This window comes from Schistocerca americana, chromosome 2 (assembly GCF_021461395.2).
Source record: "Schistocerca americana isolate TAMUIC-IGC-003095 chromosome 2, iqSchAmer2.1, whole genome shotgun sequence".
In the NCBI taxonomy this organism is placed as follows: Eukaryota; Metazoa; Arthropoda; class Insecta; order Orthoptera; family Acrididae; genus Schistocerca; species Schistocerca americana.
Window position 1 is genome coordinate 489,502,585 of NC_060120.1, and position 25,411 is coordinate 489,527,995.

The window sequence follows — 25,411 nt, forward strand, 5'->3', positions numbered from 1 at the left end:
GTGACAACACACTTACCTGTAGATGACTTGCAATAGCAACAGAAAATTTTAACGTTTTCTTACAGCATGGTGCATTCCCATTCCCAGGAACTTTTTCATAAAATGGTGTCGTCCCCCAAGTTACAATAAAACCTTACCACAGCACAATACTAATAAGTAATAACTAACGTAAATTTCAAAATTATTATTCAATGTAAAGGAGAAAATAGTCAAAAGACGAGACACTAAGTGATCTACCTGCAATAGATTTGCGAGCGTCAAAGTAATAATGAATTTTGTACGAAATTTTCCATCAACGTCGGGATCAAATCACGAGTTCAGAAAGAATTAATCGCACGGTACATTGAGACTCTGAGGAGTCATTCAGTTTCCTGAGTGGAAAACATTAGTCACATTGTATGATGTCATCTCAATTGTACTTGGTATTATTTTTAAATTTATTTATTTTGATTGTACCGACTTCTCATCTGGTAGGCCCTATAGCAGGTAGTTCTAGAACAATTATTATAATTTTTAGCTGATTGTACATAAATTCTAGATTCATCGGCTATGTTATGTTAATTCATCACTACACTACAACTACATATCTTATGATAAATGTTGGTTCATGTTAACCAAGTTAGCATTAAGCTGCAAACTATAACGTATGTTAGTATAATTAAATGAATTGTGCTTAAGACTTCTCACTAACGATGTATCATTTATTACGTAATATCGTATCCAACTACTATGTTTACGAGACCATGCCTCCCATATGCGAGGCGCATGTTCAGGGATACAGACGTTGAAACATCTAGCACTCAGTCTCAGCGTAACATGAACCCTGCCTTATAAGGATCCTCTTGAGTGCAAGGTTGCAAAAGGCCAATGATATTTACAGCATTCGATGCCCTAAATACTGTCTAATATGCAACCACAATAGTGGCTGCCAATGGCAAAAGCGGGCGGGGCCTGGAGGTGTCCAATGGTGAGCACAGCATGAGCCTACGGAGAGTGGTTGAACTGCTTAGTCGATAACTTAACAAAAGTGCTGCAATTCTAGTGGTGCTGATACAAAATAGAACAATGCAACGATATACAAAGCAATCATTGCGTTATATCTACAAGAACCGTTACCGAAATTAACATTTCCTCAGAAAGGAACCCAAGGAATTTCGCACGATGAGAAAGAAGCGGCGGATTAAATATTAGCCCTACAACAAGGTTAGTCAGTAGAATGTGTGGTGCCGTATACGCTCGGTTGTGTGGAAAATGTACATCGTAGGTGCTTAACAAGTGAAAGTGATAATGAAACATATTTCGAGCCGTGTAGTTCATCATCCTTGTCGGCCAGCGAGCCACAAATCCCGTCTCCAGTGAAACGTAGTGAAGGACAATCGACGTGCAAGCAGCAGGTACTAAATGTAATTACGTACATGGAAGATCATCCGCAGCATTGTAAAAAAAAAAGAATTATGAGCATATTTCAAATAAATCCGCAGCAATACGACCGTGTAGTGCATAAGGAAAACCACGGATACTCAAGGGAGGACAAGGCGCACTTGTTACAAAAGCTGGTGTTTGCGCGTTTCAAGGAACCTCGATAAAATTTACAGAACGTGTATGAGAATGACCTACTATGTTATTATGTTATGCACATCAAATTGCGCGCGACATAGAGTACAGTGATTTCAACGGAAGCAGTGGATGATTGCATAATCTCAAACAATGGCACAGAATTGGAAGACGTAAGATAACGAAATTTCAAAAGGAAGAGTCAACTTGACGAGGGACAGCAAACTGAGGAATCGATCTGAAAATTTTTAAATGAGATAAACAAACTTATCGCATGGTTCATTAAGGAATTTGTTTTCAACTCCGACCAATCTGGATTTGAAAAGGAAATGCATGTGAAAGGAACCCTGGAAATTAGAGGTACGAAGAGAGCTTATCAAGATCAACTAACATCAATGCCTTAGGCTTAACGCATTCGCATACAATTATGCCGACTGTTAATCTGGATGGTAAACGGGCAGGAAAGTTATTTATTGTGCTGCGGGAAGTTGGAGGCTCTGCCCTCTGTGATTCTTTCTCGTGTGCTTGATCTTGCATGGGCAGTGGGCAACATTTACGTCACAGCAAGCAAGATTAGGAAAATGGGCGTAAGAGATCTACAACTATAGTATAAGCACTGATTTTGTCCAAATACTAGTCAAAATAACTATTTTGTTTGATTCCTGGTCAGCGTATAAAAATCATGCTCCTTTAGAGCAAACTATGCCTCCTGGAAGCTGTGTGATAGTGCAATTCATACCACCTGAAACCACTGGACAGATTCAGCCTATGGATGTTCGTTTTCTTCCGTGTCTATGAGATATATGAGGACTACCTTAAAGCCATGTCATAAAGGATAACCAGTTTTATGATAAGCTCCACGACAGACTGTTTCACATTCGGTTGCATTTCATTACATTTCATCAGTTCTAATCATTCCATTACACTAATATGATTGAATATGCATTCTTTAAGAATGGATACCTAGTTGAACGTCCTGCATAGTTTGTAACTCGCAAGGAGTTATGCCTTCGGTCTTTATTGTGAGAACCTTTGTGATCACTGTGGCCCATTTTGTGAAGAATAATACATACATCCCATAGAAGGTTGATTTCTGCACCTTCGGGACATTCATTTTCTGTCACCCTCCTGATGCATATGGTGAGTCATTGGTAGATAATATTCTCCCTGTAATAATGGTTAACACTAGGCTTTGAAACGAGCCTTACTCAAGTGGTTCCTTGTAAGCCTTGCAGCCAGTGCTTCTCGTTATATTCTTGTAGTGATCAGTGAAGCGATCAGATGGATAGCTGCGCCCACACCTACTTTCCTGACAGTACTCCACTTCATTACCAGCGTACTTACAGTGTTAAATGACTGATGAATGCACACTGAGTGCAGAGTTGTGTTTGTCTTCCATATTATGACAGGTCATTGATACTGATGTCCAGCGTCACCGCGTTGATTAGCGCCATCCGACAGATCGGGCACTACAACACCGCATACTCTCACTTCGCGTCGCTTAACGGAAATGTTTTGTTATGGCTTGCTCAGCCTTGAGCAACATCATGGACTTTATGGTCCGTACTGCAACATTTAGAAACAGCTGCGTAAAGTGTTACAAGATTCGCCACAATAAATGTGAAACATTTCCCCGCAACAAAACGACTAACACTCACACACGCACACACGCACACACACACACACACACACACACACACACACACACACATTCACATACACATTACCCGCTCGCAAGTACTTCTGTTGAGTAGTGGTTGACAATCAAACTATGATTTTAGTTCTCCCTTTAAGTTATAAGTTATCCTCGTTGTCTGTCAACTCTTTTAATTCACTACGGTGGCTGTCCAATATCTTTTACGACAATGTTTGTCACTTTCTTTGTCAGTCAAGTTAATCCGTGAATTATAGAGGGTTTTGTCTTGCGAATGTATTTATGAACACTGCCGTTTTTTTCATATAGTGAAATTTCGTTAAGACGAAACTTCATAGGGGAGTAAAACTGGTGTTGCTGATTGTGTCGCTAGACATTCATGCAATTGTCTACATGAGACACCCGGATGTACGCCAAATATAATCTTTACTGCTCGTGCTTTTGGAGCCAATACCATAAATTATGTTTACTTGTATAACTATCCTTAAATATTTTTCACATAACGCTAGTGAAAATACACAAAGGAACTTCCCAACATTTTAATCACGAAAATCTGTTACTATACACAGAGGAAAAGTTGCTGAACATTGTAAGAAGTAAAGTGACCTACATTTCAGATTCTGATCAGCGTAGATACACAGAAGCTTTGAATGTTTTGTTTTATATCTCGCCTTTTTCCCATGTCTTACTGTTATTGTTGGAGTTGCGCCTTATACAGGAAAGCATTAACTGTGATTCTTCCAAGTTAAGTCATAGTCCATTTACAGAAAACCAGTGACTCATTTTACTGAAGTTTCATATTCTGCTGGAGCATCTGTAATAGACGTGTGGCAATTTGTATCATCAGCGAAGAAAGTTATTGCTATTTTATCTATTTATAATGTGAAGTCGTTTGCAATGTAGTGCATCACATCGCAAAGAGAAATTTTCGCTAGATTATAATCGGCGGTCATACTATTACCATTGGCCTTGAGTGCACAATATTTTTATAAGTTTTAGAAAATTTGTCAAATTACACATACATGGACTTAAAACGAAAGAAAATCATCAGTCTGTCGTGACACAAGGTACCCGGTATTTACTAACGCAAGACACAGAAGATCCTGACACAGCTTTGCGTTCCCAAACAGGCGGTGTTGCTGCAACTCGGAAGCGGTTTGCGAGGTATCAGCTGTTACAACATTACGCTTATCTACTGCGATACGAGGCGGGCCAGGTTTTAAAAGATCGGAACGTAATGAGTGTAAAGTTTCCTTGGCTCGATTTAAACTATTTCTTTTTCTATATTTCCCAGCATCGGGTAACACCAACATGGAACTGTTTCGACGTCTAATGGGGTCATGAAATTACTAGCAAACTAAATCACGAGTCAGACATCTATACACAACTACATGTTCTTGAAATCGTTACACTATAAAACGTCGACTAAGAAGGCCAAACAAGGCGGTCACAATATGGACATTTCTGCGCTCTGACTGTTGAAACTGAACAGTGTCTACATCTACATCTAACTCCACAAATCGCTTTACGGTACATGACGGAGGGTACTCCTAGTACCACTATGTTTTGCCTACTCCTTCTTCCATACGCCAATCGTACGTGAAAAGAATAACTGTCGTTGAACCTTTGTGTTAGGTTTGCTTTCTCTGATTTTGTCGTTATGGTCATTTCGCGAGACATGTGAAAGGAAGAAATGCACAGGTGTCCAAAACATAAGGAAGGAGGTAGATTTCGTATGGTATTGTCCCTTCCAAGTAATGTAGCTCGACGAAACTTGGGTTATGAAAAGACTGAACTGCTACAGTTTAGTTCATCTACATCTACGTGATTAGTCTGCTATTCTCAATAAAGTGCCTGGCAGAAGGTTAGAGGAACCACCTTCAAGCTGTCTCTCTACCGTTCCGCTCTCGAACGGCACGCGGGAAAAACGAGGACTTAAATTTTTCTGTGTGAGCCCTGTTTCTCTTATTTTATCGTGCTGATCATTTCTCCCTATGTAGGTGCGTGGCAACAGAATGTTTTCGCAATCGGAGGAGAAAACTGGTGATTGAAATTTCATGAGAAGATCCCATCGCAACGAAAAATCGCCTTTGTTTTAATGATTACCACTCCAATTCACGTATCATGTCTGTGACACTATCTCCCCTATTTCACGACAATACAAAGCGAGCTACTCTTCTTTGTACTTCTTCGATGTCATCCGTCAGTCCCACCTGATGCGTATCCCACACCGCACAGCAATACTCCAGAATAGGGCGGACGGGCGCGGTGTAAGCAGTCTCTTTAGTAGACCTGTTGCACCTTCTAAGTGTTCTACCCACAATATTATCTATGTGATCGTTCCAAATTAGGTTATTTGTAATTGTAATCCCTAAGTATTTAGCTGAATTCAAAGGCTTCAGATTCGTGTGACTTATCGCGTAATCGAAATTTAGCTGATTTCTTTTACTACTCATGTGAATTACTTTACACTTTTCCTTATTCAGTGTCAATTGCCACTTTTCGCATCATACAATATCATATGTAAGTCGTTTTGATCGTATGATGACTTTACAGGAGACTAAATGACAGCTTCATCTGCAAACAATCCAAGACGGCTACTCAGCTTGTCTCCTATGTCGTTAATATAGATCAGGAACAATAGAGGGCCTATAACACTTCCTTGGGGAACGCTGGATATTACTTCTGTTTTACTCGATGACTTTGCGTCTAAGGTAGCTGAAGGTAACTGAAAGAAATACGCAATGAGACGAATAGAAATGACATTTTTGTTCAACGACAGTAATTACGATTCATTGCGGTCCACTGGAAAGTACAGAAGGGGCGACATTGTTGTTAATAAGCCGTGCATGCTTAGCAACGTTCTCCCGTGCCCAGTACAAAATTGTGGTAGGGCGTTCCATTCGTCCACCGCCACGGTTGCCAACTGTTGGATGCTCGTTCGTGCATGTGGAGGTGTTGCAACACGTTCGCGACGCATCCCACAGTTGGCCAATGGGATTTAAGTCGGGGGAACAGGCAGGTCAGTCCCTTTGCCAAATATCATCTCGTTCCAAGACCTCCTCCCCTTGCGCTGTTCGATTGCGGTCACGCATTGTCTTCGATAAGAATGAAGTCAGGACCAAATGAAACCCTGCAAAGACGCACATGGGGAAGTACAGTACCGCAATTACGTTGACCAGTGAGTGCACCGTATTCAAATGTTTGGAGGTAAGTACGCCCATGCAACATTATGCCTCTCCACGCAACAGCATTTGGAACATGAAAACCATTATACCCGACAGTGGTAGATATACCTTCATGTGGTGAGAGGTGTCAACATATAATGTACCCAGGAACATTGTCAAACATCGTTTTGTTGGTCCGTGTGTAATGGTGTGGGAAGGCTTAATCCTAATTTTGCACGGCCCAACTGACCAAATCGCTACACTCACGGTCAGCGCTATTGTGACACTGTTCTCTTTCCCCATACGCGTTTCGCGGGTCGCAATCAGTCCTGACTTCCTTTTTCGTGGATGAGAATGTGCGATCGCATCGATCAGTGCAAGTGAAGAACTATTGAAACGAAGAGGATATTCGACAAATGGATTGGCCTGCCCGTTCCGCGAACTTAAATCCCATTGATGGTGCGTGAGATGCGTTTGGGAGAAATACTGCAGCACGTACATATGCAACAATGACCATTCAACAGTTGCCAACCGCGCTGCTCTACCGAAAGAACCCATTACGAACCTTGTGACCAGCATGGGAGCACCTTTCAAAACACGCACTGCCGTCCCCGGTTATCACTTCCCCTTCTAAGAATCAGTCCCGCCTTTTGTAATGTCTAGGGGACCACCATGAGTCGCGCTGACTATAGTGTAGTTATCGACTTCGAATAAAACTACACTACTGGCCATTAAAATTGCTACACCAAGAAGAAATGCAGATGATAAGCGGGTATTCATTGGACAAATATATTATACTAGAACTGACATGTGATTACATTTTCACGCAGTTTGGGTGCATAGATCCTGAGAAATTAATACCCTGAACAACCACCTCTGGCCGCAATAACGGCCTTGATGGCCTGGGCATTGAGTCAAACAGAGCTTGGATGGCGTGTACAGGTACAGCTGCCAATGCAACTTCAACACATTACCACAGTTCATCAAGGGTAGTGACTGGCATATTGTGACGAGCCAGTTGCTCAGCCGCCATTGACCAGATGTTTTCAATTGGTGAGAGATCTGGAGAATGTGCTGGCCAGGGCAGAAGTCGAACATTTTCTGTATCCAGAAAGGCCCGTATAGGACCTGCAACATGCGGTCGTGCATTATCCTGCTGAAATGTAGGGTATCGCCGGGATCGAATGAAGGGCAGAGCCACGGGTCGTAACACATCTGAAATGTGACGTCCACTGTTGAAAGTACCGTCAATGCAAACAAGAGGTGACCGAGACGTGTAACCAATGGCACCCCATACCATCACGCCGTGTGATAGGCCAGTATGGCGATGACGAATACACGCTTCCAATGTGCGTTCAACGCGATGTCGCCAAACACGGATGCGACCACCACGATGCTGTAAACAGAACCTGGATTCATCCGAAAAAATGACGTTTTGTCATTCGTGTAGCAAACCATTCGTTGAGTAAACCATCGCAGGCGCTCCTGTCTGTGATGCAGCGTCAAGGGTAACCGCAGCCATGGTTTCCGAGCTGATAGTCCATGCTGCTGCAAACGCCGTCGAACTGTTCTTGTAGATGGTTGTTGTCCTGCAAACGTCCCCATCTGTTGACTCAGGGATCGAGACGTGGCTGCACGATCCGTTACAGCAAAGCGGATAAGATGCCTGTCATCTCGACTGCTAGTGATATGAGGCCGTTGGGATCCAGCAGGGCGTTCCGTATTACCCTCCTGAACCCACCGATTCCATATTCTGCCAACAGTCATTGGATCTCGAACAACGTGAGCAGCAATGTCGCGATACGATAAACCGCAATCGCGATAGGTTACAATCCGACCTTTATCAAAGTCGAAAACGTGATGGTACGCATTTCTCCTCCTTACACGAGGCATCACAACAACGTTTCTCCAGGCAACGCCGGTCAACTGCTGTTTGTGTATGAGAAATCGGTTGGAAACTTTCCTCATGTCAGCACGTTGTAGGTGTCGCCACCGGCGCCAACCTTGCGTGAATGCTCTGAAAAGCTAATCATTTGCTTATCACAGCATATTCTTCCTGTCGGTTAAATTTCGCGTCTGTAGCAGATCTTCGTGGTGTAGCAATTTTAATGGCCAGGAGTGTATTTCTGTTCGTCTGATCGCGTATTTCTTTCAGTTACCTTCTGTACTGTACTTACGCAGTTTTTTTCTATATATGGTCCAAGTTTCATCAAGCTATCTTATTATGCAGTAACACATCAAGCGTACGCTATTTTCGTCCTAAGTTTTGTCCTCGGACACCTTGACTCTCATTGAATAGCATCTTTGGAATTCATTTTTTTTGTATAAAAATATCATTTGATATTTAATTACGATACTGATCAATGCACCTTGGTACGGTTTCAACTGCTATATTCAGTTATCTTCAGGCCACGCGTAGCGGTTGAAACTGATCTCCTCCTAATGATTGTAAGGAACTAACTCCATAAATAACTTTTATGCATTACACTGAAACGCGTTCACCTCAATTTAACTACCTTAAATATCATGCAATCACCTTAGTAATACTGAGTGCCGCAGACCAGCTCTTAATAGACCTAACTTACGTACCACTGTCGGACACTTAATTAACTCAGTCCTCAGGAGAAAACATCAATCCGCCCTGGATAAGAACAGAACTGAGCGAGAGAAGAACAGACGAGAGTATGCCGGCTGTGAGTATGCGGGTGGGAGCTGTTGAACAGTGGCTGTAGGTACTGTGGAGCTGCGGCGCGCTTGTCCGATGCTTGGGTGCCGTGCCAGACACCGTCTATAGCAAAGTTCGCGAAAGAAGTGTTTTTGACTGTGAGAGACGAACGAAACTGGAAAATAATGAAATAAGAGATATCTGAATGCAATTGACTTGTACTGCAGTATATAATGAGTACACAGGCAGAAATGTTTGGCCATGGCGCTCAAGATATTTAGGGCACGACAGAAAAACTGAATCTGGATGACAAGACGGGAAGGAAACAAGGAAGGAAAAGAGGAAGAGTACGGTTTATTGTCCCAACGACATGAAGGTCATTAGAGCGGAAAACAAACTTGGATTACAAAAGGATGGGGAAGGAAATCGGCGGTCCGATTTCAAAGGGATCATCCCAACATTTTCCCTAAATGATTTAGGGAAATCACACATCCAGAGGAAGTGACAATTTATTTCTACACAACTCTCGTTTGGTCATAAAAATCTGCACAGAATCCATATGGCACGTTATTAATGAGATCAAATTTACGTACGAGAAATAACGTAGTCTCTCTCTTTCTCAGACGCACACACGTACGAGAGCGCGCGCGCACACACACACACACACACACACACACACACACACACACACACACACACACACACACTACTAAAACGACATGCCAACTTGAATACAGAACAAGTCAAAAGTTTATATTTCATTACGAAAATAAATTCGTCACTTAATGTTATTTACACCCGTTTATTTATAGGGATCAAGTAGACACGTAGGAGCAAGAGCCAATCTTGCAGAGGGAAACATATTAATTGGCCGGCCGGTGTGGCCGAGCGGTTCTAGACGCTTCAGTCTGGAACCGCGCGACCGCTATGGTCGCAGGTTCGAATCCTGCCTCGGGCATGAATGTGTGAAATGTCCTTAGGTTAGTTACGTTTAACTAGTTCTAAGTTCTGGGGGACTGATGACGTCAGATGTTAAGTCTCATAGTGCCCAGAGCCATTTGAACCAAGCACATTAATTGCGAAATATCGCAAACCCGCCGTCTTATCATCTCCGTTTTAAAAATAACGGCTGTATTTATTTACACGTTATTAATGAGAAAAACTGACAGTGTACGAGAATAACTTACTCACTCTCTCTCTCTCTCTCTCTCTCTCTCTCTCTCTCTCTCTCACACACACACACACACACACACGCGCGCACACACACACACACACACACACACACACACACACACACACACACACCTTTTTGCTATGAAAACAACAAACTAACTTAAATATAGAGTGAGCAAAAAAGTTTATACTTCATATTTCAGTAAGAATATTCGTCAGCTAACTATACAAGCACCCTTTTATTTACAGGGATGAAGTTGTCACCTCAGATCAAGAGCCAATGTTGCAAGGGGAGGTACATTAATTTCAAAATATTGGAAACCTGCTGGTTTAGTTGTCTGTATTGAAGAGTAACATTTTTCAGAGCCATCGCTCTAGTATGATGGAGCTATTATCATCAACAATAAACAGCTTCCCCAGGTCAAGTTTATGGTTTTCTGTGTGCTATTCACTCATCCTAGCCCGCATCTCGTGGTCGTGCGGTAGCGTTCTCGCTTCCCACGCCCGGGTACCCGGGTTCGATTCCCGGCGGGGTCAGAGATTTTCTCTGCCTCGTGATGGCTGGGTGTTGTGTGATGTCCTTAGGTTAGTTAGGTTTAAGTAGTTCTCAGTTCTATGGGACTGATGACCATAGATGTTCAGTCCCATAGTGCTCAGAGCCATTTGAACCATTTGAACCATCACTCATCCTAGAAGTGTATGTTGATGGTAAACTGAAAAGTTTCGGATATATTTAGATACGTGACCACTACAAATTACCTCAGACAGCCTAACTTAGTGTGCAATCGTTCGCTTAATACGAGGGGTGTTCAATAAGCAATGCAACACATTTTTTCGGAAAGCAGGTAAGTTTTATTTAGGATTCCAATACACCATATTATTCCACATTCTTTTGGCTGCAAAACCCTATTTTTTAACATAATCTCCGTTCAGTGCACGGCTTCGCCACCTGACTGGGACGGCCTGTACCCCGCATGGTACCACTCGACGTCGCAGTCAACGTCCTGCTGCAACAGTAACATCTGCATCATCCATGTGCTGCTTCCCGCGGAGTACATCCTTCATTGGGCCAAACAGATGGAACCCGGAAGATGCGAGATGCGGGCTGTAGAGTGGATGGCAAAGAATAGTCCATTGAAGTTTTGTGAGATTCTCTCCCTGCGCAGAGTTGTATGATGCCTTGCGTTGTTGAGGAGAAGTTCGTTCGCATTTTTGTAGCGGCGAACACGGTGAAGTCGTTTCTTAATTCCCTGAAAGTAACACAATACAGTTCAGAGTTGATCGTTGGACCATGAGGGGAGACGTCAAACGGAACAACCTCTTCAGAGCCCCAGAAGACCGGCGCCATGACTTTACCGGCTGAGGAGACGGCTTTGATTTTTATCTTCAGAGGAGAGGTAGTTTGGCGCCACCCCATGGATAGGAAACGGGTACCGTTTGTTTCCGATTCCAAGTGACGAACCCATGTTTCATCACCTGCGATGATGTTCGACAAACAATTGTAAGGTCCTTCGTTGCTCTTCATGATCTTCTGCTAGGCAGCGAGGAGTACCCCAACTGGTGAAAGGGTGTGTCAGCCTTACCAAACGAGACGTCCAGTTGTGCAGCGAGGTATTGGATTGTGATCTGTCGATCACCTCGAATCAGTGTGTCTGCACGTTCCGGCATTTCAGCAGTCAGAGGCGTGTGCAGCCAGCCGACCGGCACGCGTGAGCTCGGACAGGTTTGCGCGACCTACATTCGTGCTCATAAATTAAGGATAATGCTGATGCATTGTGAAATAACACTCTGGTGGGCGGTTTGCGGGTTTAAATCATCTCGGCGTATCACCATGCGGTGCATTTGACCTGCGGTGGCGCTGGCAGCAGTCCACATACGCAGAGGTGTGTTTGTGCATGTCAGAGTACGGTGCAGCGAGTGTTGTGCAGAAGTTTCAAGACTTGCTAATGGTGACTGTGAGTTGAAAATGACTCAGGAACACATATTGATGACGTTACGAGGTGTAGAATACTAGGGCGACTGGAGGCTGATCAAACACACCAGGTCGTAGCACGGGCCCTCTGTGTGCCACAATGTGTGATCTCCAGATTATGGCAACGGTTCTAGCAGACAGGAAACGTGTCTAGGCGCTACAGTACGGGACGTCCACTGTGTACAACATCACAAGAATACCGATATCTCACCATCAGTGTCCGCAGACGGCCGTGGAGTACTGCACGTAGCCTTGCTCGGGACCTTACCGCAGCCACTGCAACAGTTGTCTCCAGACACACAGACTACAGACGACTGAACAGACATGGTTTATTCGCCCGGAGACCTGCAAAGTGCATTCCGCTGACCCCTGGTCACAGGAGAGCCCGTAAAGCCTGGTGTCAAGAACACAGTACGTGGTCATTGGACCAGTGGTCCCAGGTTATGTTCACGGACGAATACAGGTATAGTCTGAAGAGTTATTCTCGCCGGGTTTTCATCTCGCGTGAACCAGGAACCAGACACCAACCCTTTAATGTCCTTGAAAGGGACCTGTATGGAGGTCGTGGTTTGATAGTGTGGGGTGGGATTATGATTGTGGTGCACATACACACCTGCATGTCTTTGACAGAGGAACTGTAACAGGTCAGGTGTATTGGGACGTCATTTTGCACCAGTACGTCCGCCTTTTCATGGGTGCAGTGGGTTCCACCTTCTTCCAGATGGATGATAACGCACGGCCCCACCGAGCTGCCATCGTGGAGAAGTACCTTGAAACAGAAGATATCAGGCGAATGGAGTGGCCTGCCTGCTCTCCAGACCTAAAACCCATCTAGGACGTCTGGGATGCTCTCGGTCGACGTATCGCTGCACGTCTTCAAACCCCTAGGACACTTCAGGAGCTCCGACAGGCACTGGTGCAAGAATGGGAGGCTATACCCCAGCAGCTGCTCGACCACCTGATCCAGAGTATACCAACCCGTTGTGCGTCCTGTGTACGTGTGCATGGTGATCATATCCCATATTGATGTCGGGGTACATGAGCAGGAAACAGTGGCGTTTTGTTGCACATGTGATTCGAGACGGTTCTCTCAACTTATCACCAACATCGTGGACTTATAGATCTGTGTCGTGTGTGTTCTCTATGTGCCTATGCTATTAGCGCCACGTTGTGTGGCACCACATTCTGCGATTACGCTTAATTTATGAGCATGAGTATAGTTACGATGATGACAGACGCCTAGTCCAACGACTCACCGTGCTTTTCTTCACTGCCGTTTCTCAGTAGACATTCTACAGGCGCCTATGAATATCTACGATGTTCTGACTTTCCGCTAAAGGAAAGTCAATGACGCTCTGTGCTTGGAACGCCCTCCCTTACAGACCCCATTTCCTATGCTATGGACAGCACTGCCAACTACCGGAAGTTCATAGAACTATAGTGGCTGAAGTGGGAATATTCCACGATGTCCCACAAAAAATTTTCGAACCGAAACTGGGCGAGAAAAAAAAGTGTTACATCACTTATTTAACGCCCCTCCTAAAATATATTGCGACTGCCCGCCACCCAGACGCCACTAGCAACGGCGATAGAGAGATTAAAATTTCAGTTATATGTAAGGTACTGTTAGAAAATTCTTGGGACTAATTACTACGAAAAATACAGTAAACAATTTTTGTGGAACTCTAGCGGTATTTGGTTGCATGTCATGGTGATCTATGGGGAGTAGAGGGATCAGAAGTATTGTATATTCCACGACGTCCCACAACAAAATTTCGAACCGAAACTGGGCGAGAAAAAAAAGTGTTACATCACTTATTTAACGCCCCTCCTAAAATATATTGCGACTGCACGCCACCCAGACGCCACTAGCAACAGCGATAGAGAGATTAAAATTTCAGTTATATGTAAGGTACTGTTAGAAAATTCTTGGGACTAATTCCTAAGAAAAATAAAGTAAATTTTTGTGGACCTCTAGCGGTATTTGGTGGCATGTGATGGTGATCTATGGGGACTAGAGGGATCAGAAGTATTGTTACAGACTTGTGGATTCCATAGAGCTATAGGTGCGTCAGGAGCGAGGAAACAAGAAACTCTGGAACTACCACAGCATCTAAATACCTAGAGTTGAAAATGAAACATTCACCATCTACAAAAATGCCTGATGAAGGATTACGTTAAAGAATTCACTATCACCAACAGGAGGAGACTGTACAAGTGATGGATTAAATTGATGCAAGCCACTAAGAAGCTATAAAGTAGATTTTCATAAAGTTCCCTAAACGGCTTTTTCTCCAGTCACAATAGTAATGCACCAGTCCTCAGGCAATATTTCCTAATTGCGCATATTCCGTGTATAATAACTGCATGCATCCTTTTTTTGTCGTCCAACCAAGCATACCTCAGCTGACTTGAGTCACCTACAAACACTCAACATGGCGTTTGCTGACTGGACCTTAAACAGTTCTCAGAGTTCGCCACGCCAGTATTTAGAGCAATGGCCTACTCTTGGACTATATTGTGACGCCAAACAGCTGACATTGCTTTGATAACAAAACTCGCCATTACCCTCGTCATTGTTTAGACGCTGCTGCTGTGTTGCAGCACGAAGTAATAGATTACATTCTGGATTGGCCGACCTTATTAGTTAACTGCCCGTCTAACACCATTTAACAGACTTGATTTGGGAAGCGTATGTTGCGCTCGTCCTTTGTTTATCTTAACTTCATTGCCTAAGAATCTAATTTTGGCATTTCAGTGTGTCAACTTCTTCTGTAGGTGTTTTACGGATTTGACACTCTCTCTCGATACCATAATATATGGTACCGAGGTGATTACAACACTGCTCGCACGTTCAGTAAAAAGAGGTTTCAAATATCCTGCCAACAACACATTTTCTACGGTTTCCGTAAGTTACATCGACTACCAGACTGAGCTCCCGTTCTATCCTAGTTCAATCTGATCTTGTGCTAGATCTCGACATCTTACAAAATGTTATGTATGCCGGGCAGTCAAATGAAAATGAACACCCGCCACAACGGGACCATGGAATAGTTCCATTCCAAAGTGATCACCACACAGGTTAAGACATTTATCCCACTGGGAGACGAAGCAATCAATTCCTGTTTCGTAGAACGCGGTCGGCCGCGTATCTTTCTTCAGATCGCCACCATTTTGAGCCCGAGGGCAAACGGCAAAGCCAACGTGGAAATATCCCACATCTCCCCAAGTAAACAAACCCAAAGCTGTCCACAGGAGTTCCAGTAAGGTCATATAACCATCTTCTTCGCCAGCAGAAGCCCTCTGCTCGTTTAGTTCCTCAAGCGTGGGACCACAATCAATGAAAACGCTATGAAGGCACTTGTCAGAAACTGCATAATAAAGTCGAAACGCCCAGGAATGCTGAGGGACAGAATCATACTGTCGCACGATAACGCCCGCCCCACACTGCCAATCAGACGAGGACTACGCTACGCTTCAATGGTGTGTTTGGGAAAGATTGCGTCATTCTCCGTGCAGACCGGATCTTTCACCGTGTAATTTTCACATCTTTGGCGGCCCGAGGTTTCAGTCGGACAGAAAGGAGAAAAATTGGGTGCGGTTCTGGCTCCGTCAGCGACTGACCGCGTTCATTTGACTGCTCCTTATATAATTGAGTGCAACACATGGTCCAGGGAGATATAGTTTCGGTTTTATGCTTTTTGCTACCATATGTGCTGTTTCTTTGAAGAAACTATTCAAAATATTGGTTATCTCGATCTCAAGAAACCGAACAGCGATGCGTCATGGTAGTCATAGCAGCAACAAAGGAGGTTATTCCTGAAAAACTGTAGCCACAATGTCAGATCTAACAACCGTCAACAGATCAGTGAAGCGTCAGCCTTCAACCTCTTAAACTACGCTCTTTCCCGTCGTGTCATGTGGCTAGGGCCTCCCGTCGGGTAGACCGTTAGCCTGGTGCAAGTCTTTAGAGTTGACGCCACTTCGGCAACTTGCGTGTGGATTGGGATGAGATGATGATGAACGGGACAACACAATACCCAGTCCCTGAGCGGAGATAACTGAGATAATCTCCGACCCAACCGGGAATCGAACCCGAGCCCCTTGGCATGACATTTCGTCGCGCCGACCACTCAGCTACCGTGGCGGACCCTTTCCTGTCATTTGTTAGAAAGTTTACTCGTACTTCATTGTAATGAAACTAGCTACATGAAAACAATGTACTACGGAAAACAAAAATGAATCAAATTATGCCAAAATTTAAAAAGTCGAAAAACTGCGGTTAATTGATTAATCATTTATATCTAAATACTTGGTCAACGTTTCTGAAAAATATAACTTAACAAATGCGTGATATTTGGTTTATTCGTTGGCTGTTTTCCGGATCCGTACAGCATATCTGAAATGCTCTCAGGTGGTGTGTTGGTGGTCGTAGCGGACTTGTGACAAGAAATGGCATTCAGCTCCGGTAGAACTAATTAAAAGCATTTCACAGCACACTCTGACTTGCACTCCTGCAAATGGTTATTACATTCCTTATTAACATTATTTGCGTAATATCAAATCTGAACATCCTTTTTTTTTTGTTTTTTACTTTTCGTGTGATTACTTGTGCTCAGCTGCAGAGTAAGTTGTTTATATAGTGTTTAATGAAAACTTGTGGCAGCCTGGGAGTCGAACCAGAAATTCCTTGCTTTCTCAATTCGTAGGCTTCACCATTAAACTGTCTGAGCATTTGTGCAGCCCCCCGTCACACGCCACTGAGTGGCTGGAGTAGGTGGAGGTCACCGCCAAAATGGTTGCATATCACTTGTGTTAGATTCAGTGGAAAGTATACAGTATGCACGATGGGGATGACATTAATGAAAAGCAGTGACATTAATGAAATCAGTCAAAACCAGTCAGAAATAGTGAACCGGCATTCTAACGAAAATATCGTGACTAATGAGAATTTTTGCCACAGCGCGAATCCAGAATGGATTTCTTTTCTTTTTTTTTCGCAGAAAAGGCTCATTCATCGGCACTAGTTTTCTTCCTGCTGCTGCAGAACTGATACATTAATTTCATCCATCCATCTCATTTAAGCAAATCATTGTTTCCCTGCAACGTCGTTACCACCATTTCCAGTGCGTGTGAAGTAGTTCACTAGGATTTTCAAATCACATCTTTTTTTCCTTTGTTATGTGTAATGCTCATATAGAAAAATTATTTGTTAAACCAGACAACATGAACGTATCTTTAGTCACCTACGTAAAGTGTATTCTACCTGCCTCTAGGTCTAAGGTATACAGAACTCATTCCCTATGCTTACTTCAAGGCAAAGATAATATACACATATTTTGATAATTGACGACATTTCACCACTATGGATACCGCAAAAGTATGTATTTTAGGAAAAGTATTTTTTACCATTTCATTTACATGACCGAAGTAAACTGATATAGGCATACGTATCCAAATACAGAGATACGTAAACAGGCAGAATCCGGCGCTGCTGTCGGCAACGTCTATATAAGACAACAATGTCTGGCGCAATTGTTAGATCGGTTACTGCTGCTACAATGGCAGGCTATCAAGATTTAAGTGAGTTTTAACGAGTGTACTGTGAACATCAGGAATCCGGTAAAACACAAAATCGCCGGCATCGCTAAGGCCGGGAAAAGATCGTGCAAGAACGGGACCACGGACGAGTGAAGAGAATTGTTCAGCGTGACATAAGTGCAATCCTTCCTCAAATTGCTGCAGATCTCAATGCTGGGCCATCAACAAGCGTCAGCGTGCGAACCATTCAACGAAACATCATCGATATGCGCTTTCGGAGCCGAAGGCCCACTCGTATACCCATGATGACTGCACGACAGAAAGTTTTACGCCTCGCCTGGGCCCGTCAGCTCCGATGTTGGACTGTTGATGACAGGAAACATGTTGCCTGGTCAGACGAGTATCGAGCTGATGGAGGTGTTCGGGTATGGAGACAACCTCATGAATCCATGTCAGCAGGGGACTGTTCAAGCTGGTGGAGGCTCTGTAATAGTGTCGGGCGTGTGCATGGGACCCCCGATACGTCTAGATACGACTCTCACAGGTTACACGTACGTAAGCATCCTTTGTGATCACCTGAATCCATTCATGTCCATTGTGCATTGGTTCCAGCAGGACAATGTGACGTCCCACACGTCCAGAATTGTTACAGAGTGGCTCCAGGAACAGTCTTGTGAGTTCAAACACTTCCGCTGGCCACCAAACTCGCCACACATGAACATTATTGAGCATTTTTGGGATGCCCTGCAACGTGCTCTTCAGAAGAGTCCTCCCCCCACCCCCTCTCGTACTCTTACGGAGTTACGAAGAGCCCTGCAAGGTTCATTGTGTCAACTCGTCCAGCACTACTTCAGACATTAGTCGAGTCCATGGCACGTCGTGTAGCGGCACGTCTGTGTGCTCGCGGAAATCCTACACGAAATTAGGCAGGTGTACCAGCTTTGCTTTTATGTGAGTCGTTTTAAGCTGGGTGTTGCGTACCACACTTCAGTTACGTCTCGTCCTGGTGGTCTGCGCGGTAAAGCTCGTGGCTGGTAATTGATAGGCCTAGGTTCGGATTCCCCTTGAAACTGTAGGTACCCTTTCCCCGGTTGGATAACGGAGGAAGTTAGTGACACGCTGGTAGTCAATGTGACGTCCAATAGAAAGACTTGCATCCAGGTCGCTGAGCCACCCGGATTTATTATCATAATGCTAAACGCAATTTTTTCTATTATTATAAGTTTTGAGGAGTTTTTGGTGATTAAGAAGTGTTGAAACTTCCCCTTAGAAAAATTATGAATGACTGTGCTCGTAAACCTCTTACGTTATTTGATTTTCTAACAGCTGAGCAATAACCTATACCTTTCATGAATCACATACCTCACAAAAATCTTCGTTTCTCAAACTACTGCAATACAGGGTGCGCCAATACTGCCAGCTAAATAAAAGATTCTAACTACTGAAGCCACTAACTACTGATAGGCATAGTTAGCAAATGAAAGACTTTGCTGGAGAACAAGCAATGTATTTACCTTAATAGTGTCCAAAAGTCATAATATATATCAGTTCATGACATCCGGTCTTACAAATTTCGTTTTTCTGGCTGACACACGTCCAGATCGTCCGCTCTCAAAACTCTGCCATCTCTCTCCCCACATCCACCACTGTTGGCTGCTTACCCCCAACTGCGCAACGCTGCGCGCTGTTCACATCCAACTGCCCAACACTACAATAGTGAATATTCCAACAATGCCAACCAACCACAGACTGCACACAGCACAGTCAGTGATTTTCATACAGAACGCTACGTGGCGTTACCAACATAAAAACCTAAACAGCCTACTTACATAAGAGCGCTATGTGGCGTTACCAACATAAAAACCTAAACAGACTACCTACAGGGTTTTAAAATTATATCTTCTCGAAAAGATCAAGCTGATGTTAGCCCTTCTCTACATATTCAACCTTCAACACGGCACATTTTTAACAAAGGTCAATGACTTGGCGTAGACCTCGGTTGTAGAAGTCGGTTCCACCCCAAAAATCACCTCATCATTGTTTTGGAAACCCCTGTCGCGCAGTGATTTTTTTTTTCATCCGGGGAAAGAGGGAGAAGTCACTGGGAGCAGTGTCGGGCGAATACCGAGGGAGAGACTAATATTAGACAGCCCAAAAAAATGTGGGTGATGCTAAGGTCATCAGTCCCTAAGCTTACACACTACTTAAGCTAAATTATCCTAAGGACAAACACACACACCCATGCTCGAAGGAGTACTCGAACCTTCGCCGGGATCAGCCGCACAGTCCATGACTGCAGCGCTTCAGACCGCTCGGCTAATCCCGCGCGGCTTAGACAGCCCAGAGAAGCAGCTTGTGTCTGTGTGTCCTGTGCAGAATCAGCTGAGAACTTCTCGTGGCGCGGAGACATCCCCTTGGACATCTTCCCGTGATGCTTCATCTTGATAGTCTCCAGTGAATTGGTCACGAGTTTTCTGAAGTGTGCTCCTGTGACGGTTTGCCCCTTACGAGCATAATCTGTTAGCTCCACTGTATGAAAGCCCCGAACCTCACTCAGCATCACCTTGCCCGTTGATGGCTGGATCCTCGCCTTCTTCGACGGTGGTGAATCCACTTGTTTCCACTGCTTCCTATACTCCGTTGTCTCGAGGTCATCATGATACACGCAGGACACGTCGGATGGCCATTAGGCGGTTAAAGACGTCATCGCGATTCTCATGGCGCGGCTGCAACATTTCCGGAGATGGCTCGGTTCGATGGGCTTTTTTAATAGGTGTTAACACATACGGAACCCAGCAGGCGGCAACTTCGTTACGTTCTAAATAGCATGGAAGACGTTGAAAACAATTTCAGAACTAATTTTCACCTTTTCCACAACCGCCTTCGTTGTGATGTGCCAGTCTGCGTGCGCCAGAGCCTCCATTCTCTTGCGATTCTCGATTCTGCAAAGAGATTAGTCTGCCTCTTCATTCTTTGTGACCAGGCTTGTCTGACCACACTTGAAGCGTCTGCGTCAACTTACCAGCGTCATATGACTGTACATTCTTGCGGTATCCTTGCATAAACGCACCATGGACTGTCGCAGCACCATTTCCCAGCACGATACTCCACATTATCAATGTGCCGCGCTATTCTGTTTCGGTTCCTGTAGCGGCATGCTATTGTAGCGTCGCGGTGATTATGTGTACCACGCCTACAGACATGCATCTGCAGATGAACAAAAATATAATTACGTAAATCTATTTTTCGAATTAATAATTCATACTTGGTAACTGCCCGTCGTATTTTCCTTGCGTGTATATTGTAGAAATGAGTGTTGTACGTGGAGGCCAGCAGGGGCCCTATACTCGGGAGCAAGAGGGGCCGCCCCACCCTGGCTCTGAGGAAAAAGGAAAAAAAAATTGTGTAGTCAGGTTTTCTTCGTACAAGAAAAGATTTAAAAGTGGGTATTACGCAGCTTTTAATAGGGCCGGAACTAAAAAACTTTTTTATGGCTACTTACAAATCGCCATTCGTCTTCCAGAATGCCGGTATTAAAAATACTTCAACCCCCTCGCCTATTAAACATATTTCAACCTCCCCCCCTCTGTGCCACACTTTGCCCCCCCCCCCCCATACTAATTATCGTATAGGTGCTCTTGGAGGAAAGAGTGCCCAGGAACACAGAAGTTTTAAAGGTCGGTGTTTCAATCTAGTGACCGTTTTTCGAATCGCGTGAAGGAATACACACTAGACACCGCAATAAGCAATTTCTAGCATTTTCTGTTGTTTTTGTTGCCGTGAGACATGAGGCTGTGTTTTATGCAACGTTTGTAAATTCTACGAATTCTACATATTTAGTGCTGAATGATAATTACATGAAGCTTGTTTGGAGGATATTGTTAATTCTTCAGTTACCGACTTTAACGGTCAGTAAAAATTCCGTATATTTTGAAGACTAGTTACATAACATGTGGACGGCTAAGCCATACTTCGTCGGTTAAGGGGGCTTTGAAAATCGAATATACAGCTGAATCGATAGCGTTGTAGAATAATAATTCGGTACAATTCATGGATCTGTGGTGCAATTTTCTCTTTGGTCTTTCTATTTTTCGTTTGGAATACCTAAATCTTTAGAACGAAAAATTAGTCAGATATACGCTAATTAACACGTATCTAACATCATTTTAACGAAAAATGCACGTCCTCTTCTTTCTAATAACATAGCCAACTGCTCGCAAAATTACAATACCACTGCAGTATGAACTAAACAGAACACAGCTGATCTGGAACCAACTGCAGCTTTAGGGTGAATGTTATCATTTCAAAATGGAGTATGAAAATATGCTGAAGATTTATTACGTGGCTGACTAGCGGCGAAGATCTGAAAAGTCTTCCATAGTACAACACTCTCAACGTGTTGGACGTCTACGTGTTTATATATGAGACCTAATATTCATTTCCGATAGTTATCGATGCCACACGTGTTTATTTTTTGTTTGCGAATAAATATTTCCATTTTGTACAAAATATTGTGTGGCTGAATAGTGAAGTTGCCGAAAGCCAAAATCTATACAAACAGAAATGTAAATGTTCATTTGTTCTAAATCGTAAACCTACGAATATTGGTTTGAAATTTTGACACAAAATTGCATTTGAATACGCGCGTGTTTTTACCGACCTACTGGAGAGTCATCCGTTGAACGTAACAGCAACGCATGAAATACTTCTGTGTTCATCATAACAATAAACCTTAAGTAAACATTACACAACATATTCTTCCGCGTTTTCTGGAACCTCACTGGATTTCGTTTCACGTGGAATGGAAACCAAGCTGCTTCGAGTACAGTTATGTACTATATAACAGGGGTACGTTTTATGCTGTGCGTTGCGTGCACATCGACTGAGCGATAATACAGGACAACAGCTTTAGCGGCGAATTTAACTTGGACAGCAGATTCCAGCCAGCTGGTCCGACTAAACTGCAGTGATGTGGGCAGTTTCAGTCTGACGTAAAAAGAGAAATAACAAGGCATTTTAAGCTGCCAGACTTACTGGAACGAAGCTTTCGTCACACGTCACCGCCGAACGCTGGAGGAACACAGAATGACACGTCATAAAAGGAGAAAATATGGCGCTTGGATGGCTTCGTGGATTCTGCTATCGATATACTCGTTATCAATGTAGCACATGAAAGTTCCAGTGCTGAAATATATTTCTCGGATTCGAATATGGAAGGAATTCAAAGATAACAGAAGGCTGGCAGCAGTTGGATAAACCAGTTGTTATGCTGATGATGAACAAAGTATAAACGTTGCTCATGCTGGACGGCGTGCTTCTTGACAACTGCTGTCATTTAGAATATTTAGGGTTTTCGACTGCTTTGTTTGCCGTTACATGTGCATCACATCTACCGATTTCCGTCCCATTCATGTAATGCCTTCGTCGTGCGTCGTTTTTTTGTTTTTTGTCTTGGAGTGTATGTTTTTTAAACAAAAATTGCGTGCATAGCTATGTGCTGTTTTTTTCTTCGTAGCCGGTTTTCACAGAAAACAGATAAGTTTTATTTATGACCTATCGGCCCGCATCTCGTGATCGTGCGGTTGCGTTCTCGCTTCCCACGCCCGGGTTCCCGGGTTCGATTCCCGGCGGGGTCAGGGATTTTCTCTGCCTCGTGATGGCTGGGTGTTGTGTGCTGTCCTTAGGTTAGTTAGGTTTAAGTAGTTCTAAGTTCTAGGGGACTGATGACCATAGATGTTAAGTCCCATAGTGCTCAGAGCCTATTTATGACCTATCGGCTTTTGGACTGTTCTTCCTCATCTACCCTACAGCCCGTGTCACGTACCTTCCGACTTCCGTCTGTTTGGCCCAATACAGGATGCACCCGCGGGTAGCAGCACGTGGATGATGGAGAGTTTATTGTTGCAGCAATACAGGCCATCCCAGTAAGGTGGCATAAGGCCATCGCGCTGAACGGAGATAATGTCAAAATATAGGTTTTTGTAGCCACAAGAGTGTGGAATAATATGGAGTACTGGAACCCTGAATAACACGTACCTGCTTTCAGAAAGAAAAATGTGTTGCATTACTTGTTGAATGCCCCTCGTGTATTTGTGCGTAACTTGAAAGTGTGTTACGCGCGTAATACAGGAGCGTGTTTTGTGGCTGCAGGACTCAGCAATGGTGGACCTCCTGGGCTCTAAAGACGGTGGCGGGGGCGGCGGCGAACTGCGGCAGACGCTGCGGTCGCGGCTGCTGTCGGTGCTGGAGGGCAGCAACGACCTGCTGTCCGGCCTGTCGTCGCGCCTCGAGTCGGCGCTCAGCCTCGGCTCTGACGACGCCGACAGCGACGCCGCCAGCCGCGCGCCCACCGAGTCGCTGCTCGGCGCCGGCGCCGCCCCAGACGGCGACGCCGCCCACGGTACGTACCCCGTCTCCGGACACCCCTCTGTAAAGCACAAGTGACTGTTAATCCTCAAGATGGCGGACTAGCCAGTATAAAAGAAATCGGGGGCCTTTCTCTTGTCAGAAAACGGGCAATAACAACAGAATGGGTGCGTTCTGGAGACAGTGTCTTCGAACTTGGGCTAGCCATAGGACGTCACATGAGTAACAAATCCATCAGCGACATTTCAACCCTCGTACCTGAGACCTGAGTTTCTCCTACCGTATACGACTTTCAAATAACTTCCGGGAATTCAGCCAGGTAATACTTTCAGCGACCACCGATATTTCGGCGGGAGAACACCCCGCCATTTTGTAAGCAAATTGCAACGGACAGGCGACGGACATGCAAATTTGAAACCTCGGTTCTCTGACTGCTGCAGGAAAGATAACACACGCACTGAACAACTAGTGCCACCAAAGATGATCAGAGTCAGAGCTATCGATAGTGAGACTACGAACTCGCACGTGAGGTAGCATTGACTCTGTCCCTCTGTTTTTTGACAAGGGAGAGAGCCCGATTCCAAACAGAGTTTAAATAAAAACCTCCCATCCCTGTTAACGAGATTGCTCGCTAATTTAATCTCAACTGCCTCCTTAATAACACTGTCCTAGTAGCTGGACGTGCATGCCAATATCTCGCTGTTATTATATAACATGGGGTGACCAGTATCCAAGCAATGTTCGGCAATAGCAGATCTAGCTGACTGCTGTAATCGTGTGTGCCGTTTATGCTCAGTACATCGGTCCTCCACGGTCCTGATAGTTTGACCAATATATGCCATGCCGCAGCTACAAGGAATGCGATATACACCCGCCTTACGCAGACCAAGATCATCCTTAACAGAACTCAAAAGCACTCTAATTTTAGCTGGAGGTCGGAAAACACATTTCACATCGTATATCGGTAAAATACGACCGATCTTGTTGGAAGTGCTTCCTACATAAGGTAAAAAGGCACTAGACTTAGGTGTCGACTCAGAATTATCATCAGCCACCCGATGTACACTTGGTCGATAGCGCAACGCACCTTCAATCTGTCTATTACTACAAACATTTTGACAAGATGCAACTTCAAGATGGGACAGCTCAGCTGGCAAAGTCTCAGCGTCGGAAACGACTTGTGTCCTTTGTACCAAGGTACGAAGTACCCCTTCACGCTGAGCCGGATGGTGACGACTATTAGCCTGTAAGTACAGGTCGGTGTGCGTACGTTTCCTGTAGACTGCATGTCCCAGTGATCCATCATCCTTCCTCCTAAC

General features: G+C 44.3%; 1 protein-coding gene across 1 annotated transcript in view; it reads left to right on the forward strand.

Annotated features, from left to right (window-relative positions):
- Nucleotides 1–25,411, forward strand: part of LOC124594803 (uncharacterized protein KIAA0513) — a 249,300-nt gene that overhangs the window by 55,539 nt on the left and 168,350 nt on the right. Inside the window, exon 2 of the mRNA XM_047133233.1 lies at nt 23,877–24,126. Within this exon, the coding sequence (XP_046989189.1) occupies nt 23,886–24,126 (241 nt within the window). The 5' untranslated portion in view covers nt 23,877–23,885. The remainder of the gene's footprint in view (nt 1–23,876; nt 24,127–25,411) is intronic.